Here is a 9,518-nt window from a genome sequence, read left to right as displayed (position 1 = left end):
ATCCCAATCCCGACCCTGCTGTTCCCAAGAAGGATCCCATGGGATGGCCAGGAATTCTGGGATTCCCAAACTGGGAATTTTGGAGTTGGGAATGGGACCCCAAATTTGCCCCAGGGGCAAATCCCAGGGAATTCCAGGATCCCGATCCCGACCCTTATGGGGTTTGGGGTCACTCGGGTTGGGGACAATTAAGGGACATCAGAGAAGGGTTTGGGGTCACCTGGGCCTGGTGACACTTCAGGGACACCAGGATGAGCTCTGGGGACACTCCAGAGCCACCAGAGAAGGGTTTGGGGTCAGGGGGACACTCGAGGATTTGGGGTCACTGGGACAGGGTTTGGGGTGACTTGGGGCTGGTGACACTTAAGGGACATCACAGAAGGGCTTGGGGTCACCTGGGATTGGTGAAACTCGAGGATTTGGGGTTCCCCAGGATTGGGGACGCTCCAGGGACACCAGGGCAGGACTTGGGGTCACCAGGGTGGGGTTTGGGGTCCCCCGGGGCGGTGACAATCAGGGGACACCACAGAAGGGTTTGGGGTCACCTGGGGTGATGACATTTGAGGTTTTGGGGTGCCCTGGGGTGGTGGCACTCAGGGGACACCAGGGCAGGATTTGGGGTCACCGGGGTCAGAACGACACTTGAGGATTTGGGGTCACTTGGGTTGGGGACACTGAGGAAAAACGTGGGAGGGTTTGGGGTCACCTGGGGCGGTGGCACTCGAGGATTTGGGGTCACCTTGGGGACAGAGTTTGGGGTCACCTGGGCTTGGTGACACTTAAGGGACACCAGGGCAGGATTTGGGGTCACCGGGGATCAGGGTGACATTCAAGGATTTGGGGTCACTTGGGTTGGTGACACTTAAGGGACACCACAAAAGGGTTTGGGGTCAGTTGGGGTGGTGGCACTGGACGATTTGGGGTCACTGGGGACAGAGTTTGGGGTCATCTGGGCTTGGTGACATTCCAGGGACACCAGGATGAGCTTTGGGGTCAGCTGGGCTGAGGACTGATGAAATCTTTTGGGGTTTTTTCGCTGCCACCTCAGGTGACAAACCCGAGCGGTGCCACCTCAGGTGACAAACCCGAGCGGTGCCACCCCAGGTGCCACCTCAGGTGACAAATTCCCCGGAGCTCCGGGATCCTCCCGCGGTCCCGGCCCCGCTCTGGCGACACTGGCGACACTGGCGAGGTGGCGTTGTCGCCAGCGCGGGCTTGGGGACAGGAAAGAGGAGCGGCGGCGCTTCCTGGTGGCTCCGTCATGTGACAGCGCCGGAGCGGAGCCGATCCCAAATCCCGGCCCGGTGAGCGCATCCCGATCCGGGAACGCGGGGATTTGGGACCGGGGCACCGCGGCCATAACAGGGGCGGCGTTTTGTCCCCAAAATCCCCGCCCCGGCCTTGTGGCGGTGCCACCCTCTGCGTGTCGGGGGGTGGGAATGGGGCCGGGATTGGGGTGGGAATGGGGCCGGGAATGTCCCTCGGGACGGGGCGGGGCTGGCGCGGCCCCACCGCGGGGACAATGGGGACGGAGCGGGCCCGGAGCGGCGGGGGCGGGGCTCGGACACCGGAACCGCCCCCACGGAACCGGCAGCGCCTTCCCGGGGCCGGGATCGTCCCCTTCCCGGGGCCTGAATCCCCCTCCCACATCCCCATCCTGATCCCACATCCCCTTCCCGGGGCCTGAATCCCCCTCCCACGTCCCCATCCCCATCCCACATCCCCATCCCACATCCCCATCCCGACCCCACATCCCCACGGCGATCCCACAACTTCATCCCGGTCCCACATCCCCATCCCCATCCCGGTCCCTGAATCCCCATCCCGATCCCACAACCCCATCCCGGTCCCGGTCCCACATCCCGATCCCGCATCCCCATCCCGGTCCCATATCTCACATTCCTACCCCGGTCCCGGTCCCACATCCCGATCCCACGTCCCCATCCAGTTCCCACATCCCGATCCCAACCCCACATCCTCATCCCGATCCCACATCCCCATCCCGGTCCCTGAACGCCCATCCCGATCCCATAACCCCATCCCGATCCCACATCCCGGTCCCACATCCTGATCCCGGTCCCACATCCCGATCCCGGTCCCATATCCCCATCCTCATTCCCCATCCCGGTCCCATATCCCCATCCTCATTCCCCATCCCGGTCCTATATCCCGATCCCCATCCCAGAATCCCAATCCCAATCCCAGAATCCCAATCCCAATCCCAAAATCCCCATCCCAGGATCCCAATCCCGATCCCGCATCCCCCCGGTGCCCGCACGCCCGGATTCCCCCGGCACCGCCCCCCAGCTCCCGGTCTCCCCTCCGTCCGTCCCTCCGTCCGTCCCTCTGTCCGTCCGTCCCTCTGTCCCGCCCTCTCCCCGCTCCTCCTCCCGCCGCTCCCGGCCCCGCCGCGACCCCGCAGGTACCGGGGGGGACACGGCGACAAACCGGGGGACACGGGAACAAACCGGAGCCTCCAGGGGGACACGGGGACACACCGGGGGACACGGGGGGACCCGCGGGCGGTTCCTGCCCGGGGAGAGGGGGCGGGTGCGTTTGTAGGGCCGGCTGGGAAGGGGGTCCCGGCTTTTTCCTTTTTCTGGCCCCCCAAATATTTATTGGGGGGACGGGGGGGGGTTGTGCGCGCTGCTGAGCTGGGAGTGACGAGTGGCGAGGAGGACATCTCTGGGGACACCTCCTGGGACAGGACTGGGGACATCTATGGGGACAGGGATGGGGATACCCCTGGGGACACCTCTGGGGACAGGGCTGGTGCTGGGGACAGAGTTGCCGGGATGTTTTTTGGTCGCTGCCCGGGAGGTTTGGGGTCACTGCCTAGGGGGTTTTGGGGTCACTGCCGGGGGGATTTTGGGGTCGCTGCCAAGGAGGTTTTAGGGTCGTTGCCGGGGTGTTCCCACTTTTCCCTCTGTCGAAGCAGGAAGGGGCGGTGGCCGCGGCGGCACCGAAACCGTTTTGCTTTCGTTTCCACCGGCGCTTGGGAAATCCCAAATTCCAGGAAGGCCGAGAGCTCGGGGAGGAACCTGCGAGGGGCGGGACAGCAGAACCCCGAGCGGGAATCACGGGGCCGAGCCCCAGCTTCCTCCATGCCACGGGAGAACCCCGCATCTCCGCAGATGGAGACGGAACCGGAGCCAGAAGCGGAACCGGAGCCTCACCCAGAGCCGGGCCCCGCCGCGCCCGCCTCCCCCCCGTGCCCGGCGGCGGCGGAGGGCGAGGATGAGGATGAAGACGAAGATTTCCAGTTCCTGCGGTGCGATGGCTGCGGGCAGGACTCGGCGCAGCCGCGGCTGCTGCGCTGCCTGCACACGCTGTGCCCGGGCTGCCTGAGCGACACCAAGCAGTGCCCGCGCTGCCAGGCGGCCACGGGCGCTGCGGCCGTGGATAACCTGCTCTTCTGCAACCTGCGGAGCCGCCTGCAGCTCTGGCGGCAGATCCGCAGCTCGGGCGGGCCCGGCTGCAGCCGCTGCCGCGCCGAGGCGGCGCTGGTGTGGTGCTCGGACTGCGAGGAGTTCTTCTGCGGGCGGTGTCTGGAGGAGCACCAGTGGTGGCACAAGAAGAAGGAGCACCGGGTGCGCAGGGTGGAGGAGCTGCGGGCGGGCTCGGCGCGGCAGTTCCTGGAGGACACGCGCGGCTCCTGCAGCCTCTTCTGCTCCAGCGACAGCCACCCCGAGGAGAGCCGCGTGTGCAGGTGGGAGCGCCGTGCCCAGCCTCAAATGGGGGCGTGGGACCAAACCTCATCCCGGCCCCAAATCTTGTCCTGGCCCCAAATCTTGTCCCGGTCCCAAATCTTGTCCTGGTCCCAAACCTCGTCCTGTCCCCAAATCGTGTCCCATCCCCAAACCTCGTCCTGTTTTCCAATCTTGTCCCATCTCCAAATCTCATCCCATCCCCAAATCTCATCTTGTCCCCAAACCTCGTCCTATCCCCAAACCTCACACTGTCCCTGCACCTCAGTCTGTCCCCAAATCTCATCCCATCCCCAAACCTCGTCCTGTCCTCAAATCTCAGCCCATCCCCAAATCTCATCCCATCCCCAAACCTCATCCTGTCCTCAAATCTCATCCTGTCTCCGAATCTCATCCTGTCCCCAAAACTTATACTGTCCCCAAATCTTGTCCCATCCCCAAACCTTGTCCTGTCCTCAAATCTCACACTGTCCTCACACCTTGGCCTATCCCCAAACATTGCCATGGCCCCAAATCTCATCCCATTCCCAAATCTCACCCTGTTTCCAAACCTTACCCTGTCCCCAAAACTCCTCCTGTCCCCAAATTTCATCCTGTACCCAAATCTCACTGCACTCCCAAATGTCCCCCATACCCAAATCTTATGCTGTCCCCAAACCTTGCCCCCTGCCTTTTCCCAAAACTCATTCTGCCCCCCAGATTCATTCTGGCCCCAAATCATCCTGGCCCCAAATCTTGTCCTGTCTCCAAATCTCATCCCGTCCCTGAATTTCACACTGTCCCCAAATCTCATCCTGTCCCCAAATCCTGCCCTGCTCCAGGAGGTTTGGGGGTGATGCTCCAGTCTGGAATGTGCCGGAGTGGGATGGGCCCAAATCTATCCTGTCCCAAAATCTCACACTGTCCCCAAATCTCATCCTGTACCCAAACCTCGTCCCGTCCCCAAATCTCCTGTCCCCAAAGCTCTGCCATTGGGGACTGATGGCAGTGACCCCACAGAGACCCCGGGGGGCCCAGGGAGCTCCAGCGGAGATTTGGGGAAAGGCTCCAGAGAGGACTGGACATGGCCTGGGATGTCCTGGGATGGGCACTGACCATCGCTGACCATCGCTGACCATCACTGACCATAACTGACCACTGACCATCCCTGACCAGTGTCCATCCATGACCCCTGTCCATCCCTGCCCTCTGACCATCACTGACCACTGACCATCACTGACCCCTGTCCATCCCTGCCCTCTGATGTTCACTGACCATCACTGACCATTGCTGACCACTGACCATGGCTGACTGCTTTCCATCCCTGACGCCTGCCCATCCCTGACCCCTGTTCATCCCTGATCACTGACCATCATTGTCCATCCCTGACCAGAGTCCCTCCCTGACCCCTGTTCATCCCTGACCCATGTCCATTGCTGACTGGTGTCCATCACTGACTCATGTCCATCATTGACCCCTGTCCATCACTGTCCCTCCCTGACCCCTGACCCGTGTCCATGACTGACCGCTGTCCATCCCTGACAAGTGTCCATCCCTGACCCCTGTCTGTTACTGACCCCTGTCCATTGTTGATCACTGTCCATCCCTGACCCCTATCCCTTGCTGACCGGTGTCCATGACTGACCCCTGTCCATCCCTGACCACTGTCCCTCACTGACTCCTGTCCATCCCAGACTCCTGTCCATCACTGACCCCTTGTCCATGATTGATCGCTGTCCATCCCTGACCCCTGTCCCTCCCTGACCCCTGTCCCTCCCTGACCTGTGTCCATCACTGACCTCTGTCCATCCCTGACCATCCATGACTACTGTCCATCGCTGACCCCTGTCTATCCCTGGCCCCTGTCCATCAACTGACCCCTGTCCATCGCTGTCCATCCCGGCTCCGTGTCCCTGTCCCCCATCCCGGGAGCCAATCCCGGTACCCCGCAGCATCTCCCCGCTGTCCCCCCGCGCGTGTCCCTGCTGCCACCGCTCCCTGACGCCCCTCGTGTGTCCCTGCCAGCATCTACTGTCCGCGCTGCGAGCGGGCTCTGTGCTGTCCGTGCGCGCTGCTGGACACTCGCCACGCTCCCTTCCGCGACCTGCGCGCCGAGAGCCGCCGCCGCCAGGACGAGCTGCGCTCGCTGCGCCGGGACCTGCATCGCCTCCGCCGCTCCTTCGAGGCGGCGCTGGGGCGGCTGCGGGGCGAGGCGGCGCGGCGGGAGGAGCAGCGGGAGCGGCTGCGGGAGCGCGTCCGCGCCAGCGCCGAGCGCCTGCAGGAGCTGGTGCGCAGCGAGGCCGAGGAGCTGCGGGCGCTGCTGGAGGCGCGGCCGGAGCGCGGCCGGAGCGCGCTGGCGGAGGAGCTGAGCGGGGCCGAGGGAGCGCTGCTGCGGCTGGAGGCGGCCGAGAGGCTGGTGGAGAGGCTGGGGCGCTACGGCGGCGAGCAGGAGCTCATGGACATGCAGCCCTTCGTCAAGGCGGCGCTGCTGGAGCTGCGGCGGCTGCGGCCGCCCGAGCCCCCCGAGCTCCGAGAGCCGCCCGACTTCGCCGAGTGCCGGGCGCGGCTGCGGGCGCTGGTGGAGCGCGTCACGGGCCGGCCGGGTGAGCGCTGGGCCGGGCTGGGCCGGGCCGGGCCTGGCCGGGCTGGGCTGGGCTGGGCTGGGCTGGGCTGGGCTGGGCTGGGCCGGGCTGGGGAGGGAGCTCTGGGCTGGACTGCAAAGTGCCCTCGGTGAGCAGGGACAGCGCTGGATTCTCCTTCTCCTTCTCCTTCTCCTTCTCCTTCTCCTTCTCCTTCTCCTTCTCCTTCTCCTTCTCCTTCTCCTTCTCCTTCTCCTTCTCCTTCTCCTTCTCCTTCTCCTTCTCCTTCTCCTTCTCCTTCTCCTTCTCCTTCTCCTTCTCCTTCTCCTTCTCCTTCTCCTTCTCCTTCTTCTCCTTTTCCTCCTCCTCCTTCTCCCCCTTCTTCTCCTTGTTCTCCTTCCTTCTTCTCGTCCTCCTTCTTATTTTTCTTCATTTCTTCTCCTTCTTCCCCTCCTCCTCCTCTCCCATTTCCCTGCTCCAGCTCCTCACCCCCCAGAGCCGGTATTTGCTCAGTTGTTTTTGTGGAGCCCTTTGGGTGTCCTCCAATCCTGGTGGCTCTGGGGATGCTCATTCCCAGCTCCCTGGAGCCTCCCCGGGGCCACCCCAATCCAGAGGAAAGGGGTTTGGAGCTGCCAGACGGGATTTTCCTGGCGCTGGAGGCTCCAGCTTGGGGTCTCATCCCGGTTTTCTTCATCCCCAGATGTCCTTGAGGTCGAGGTGGGCCTGGAGAACAACCTGGTGAGACATCGGGGTGCTCCTGCCCCATCCCAAACCTGCACCTCTCCTTTCCCTCCCCATCCCTGGGGAATTCCAGGGCTTCCTCCCCCACAAGTTCCCACATCCCACCAGGCACTGCTCCATCCCTGGGGAATTCCATGACCATGGCAAGACCACGGGAACAGCCCCCAGACCCATCCCAAACCCTCCGTGCCTCAGTTTCCCCATTCCCGAGGGTGTTCCCGCCCCTCCACTGGTGCCCAAGTACGTTCCAACTCCCCGCTCTTCCTGCAGGATGAGGATCCAACCCATCCCAAACCCCGCAGCATCTCCCCCAGCCTGGAGGAGATCCACGTGGAGGAGGTGAGGTCCCTCTGTCCCAACCAGGTGAGATCCGCTGGGATCCCAATCCCAACCCCCCCCAATCCCATCCCAGATCCCAATCCCAATCCCAACCCCAATCCCACCCCAATCCCAATCCCACCCCAATCCCAATCCCTCCCCCATCCCACCCGAATCCCAGTCCCACTCCACTCCAATCCCACCCCAATCCCAATCCCAATCCCAATCCCACCCCAGTCCCAATTCCACCCCAGTCCCAATCCCAATCCCAATCCTGCTTTTCCAGCCTCTCCCGCTGCCCTGCTGGAAGCGGCCGCTGCCCAGCATGGAGAGGGGCAGCCAGGTGTCTCCCAAACTCCTGAAGCTGGAATGTGACCACGAGCCGGGCCCCAGCCATCCCAAATCCCAGTGGGAATTCCCGACGGAGCCCGGCCCCTCCACCTCGCGGCACAACTGCGTCCGTGCCGGCGACACAGGTGGGCACCGGGAATGTCACTGTCCCTGCTATCCTGCTTTTCCTTATCCTATGGGATCATTCCCGGCCTTTCTGTGCCCTCGTTCCATGAGAATCTTGACCAAGGGTGGGAGGATCCAGATCTGTAGGGTGAGGGATCCATGGGATGAGGAGTACATGGGCTGAGGGAACACTGGGATGAGGGAACCATGGGATGATGGATCCATGGGGTGAGGGATCCATGGGATGAAGGATCCATGGGATGAAGGATCCATGGGATGAGGGATCATTGGGATGAGGGATCTGTGGAATTCAGTATCCATGCAGTAAAGGATCAATGGGGTGAGGGATCCATGGGGTGAGGGAACATTGGGATGAGGCATCTGTGGGATGAGGGAACCATGGGATGAAGGATCCATGGGGTGAAGGATCCATGGGATGAAGGATCTGTGGAATTCAATATCCATGGAGTGAAGGATCCATGGGGTGAAGGATCCATGGGGTGAAGGATCATTGGGATGGGGGATCCACGGGGTGAGGGATCCCTGAAATTCAGGATCCACGTGGTCACCACCATTCCAGGGGTTGCCCCCACGCTCTGGTTGGTTCCTGGTGCAAAGCTGGGGAACGTTGATCCCGTGGGATCCGGAATTTTGGGGATTTCCCTTGCAGAGGGCGGCAGCATCATCATCTGCAGCTCTGACGACAGCGACGAGGACACCGTGGTGGTGACGGTGACACCGGAGCCGCCCCCGTGCTGACATCCCACGGGATCCTCCGGCCTCATCCCGCAATTCCCGGCCTCCCATACCCGGATTTCTGCTTGGACTTTCCTCTTCTTGACCAATCCCAAATTTATTCCTGGACTGAGCTCTGGTGTTCCGGAGCGGCCCCAAATCCCACCTGGATCTGATGGGGTCTCTCCTTCAATGCTTTGAGGTTTCCTGGGAATGTTGTTTTCCTCTTAAATCCTGTCTGGATTGATCCCAAAATAAAATTTGGGATGGGAGTTGGGATCTGTGCTGGCGGATCCCGTTCCCGAACCCCTCCAAAGGTGGGGAGATGATCCCAAAGGTGGGATCCCCTCTGGGATCCCCCATCAGCACTTGGAGCTGGGAATTCCTTGGGATTGGGATTGGGATTAGGATTGGGGTTAGTTTCCTGGTGTAATGAGGGTTTAAAATCCCAGTTTTTTTATGTCTCCCCTCAATAAATCTGCTTTGGGATAAAATTCCAGCTTCTTCCTCTTCTTCCCACTCTGCTTTTCCCAAACAATCCTGAGCAGAGGGAAAACCTGGGAATTCTGAGGTGAAACCTGTCCCAGCTCCCTGCTCTGGGCACTGATCCTGGCATTTTAGGGACAGGAGAAATTCCCGAGGACAAGGAGAGATCCCAGGGATAAAATTCTCACATTCCATGAGTGGAGGAGCCTGTTCCAGCCACGTTCCCACAAAAATCCAGGAAAAGAGGGAAATGGAATTTCCATTTCCCAGGAAAACGATGTGGGATTGTCCCAAGGGAAAACAGGGAATGAATTCAGGGCTCTGCTTTTATGCCAGATCCCATTTTTTATTTGGGACACCCCAGCTCCAGGAATGTTTTCCATGGATTAAATTCCCGGGCTTTGTGCATTCCTGCCTCAGTCCTGGCTGGATTTGGGATTCCCACATCCCATTTTTGGGGCTCAGAAAATTCCTGGGATTTGAGTGTTCCTTCCTCAATCCCAGCCAGATTTGGGGT

At 61.5% G+C, this 9,518-nt stretch overlaps 1 protein-coding gene across 3 annotated transcripts; it reads left to right on the top strand.

The window, feature by feature from the left end:
* Positions 1 to 1,672: 1,672 nt before the first annotated feature.
* PML (PML nuclear body scaffold) lies at positions 1,673 to 9,009 on the top strand. Of its 3 annotated transcripts, none has more exons than XM_059482235.1 (7): positions 1,673 to 2,422; positions 2,939 to 3,709; positions 5,712 to 6,289; positions 6,966 to 7,003; positions 7,277 to 7,369; positions 7,611 to 7,800; positions 8,361 to 9,009. In XM_059482235.1, exons 2-7 carry the CDS (start codon positions 3,105 to 3,107, stop codon positions 8,537 to 8,539), a joined length of 1,683 nt encoding a protein of 560 aa, XP_059338218.1. In that variant the 5' UTR covers positions 1,673 to 2,422; positions 2,939 to 3,104; the 3' UTR covers positions 8,540 to 9,009. The 3 variants fall into 3 exon arrangements, with proteins under 3 accessions (XP_059338218.1, XP_059338219.1, XP_059338217.1); XM_059482236.1 differs by having other exon boundaries at positions 2,936 to 3,709; positions 8,451 to 9,009; XM_059482234.1 differs by having other exon boundaries at positions 2,936 to 3,709.
* Positions 9,010 to 9,518: the final 509 nt, after the last annotated feature.

The sequence above is a fragment of the Ammospiza nelsoni genome, chromosome 14 (genome assembly GCF_027579445.1).
Source record: "Ammospiza nelsoni isolate bAmmNel1 chromosome 14, bAmmNel1.pri, whole genome shotgun sequence".
Lineage (NCBI taxonomy): Eukaryota > Metazoa > Chordata > Aves > Passeriformes > Passerellidae > Ammospiza > Ammospiza nelsoni.
Note: the sequence above shows the minus strand (reverse complement) of the source record. Positions and strands in the feature narration are given on the sequence as shown.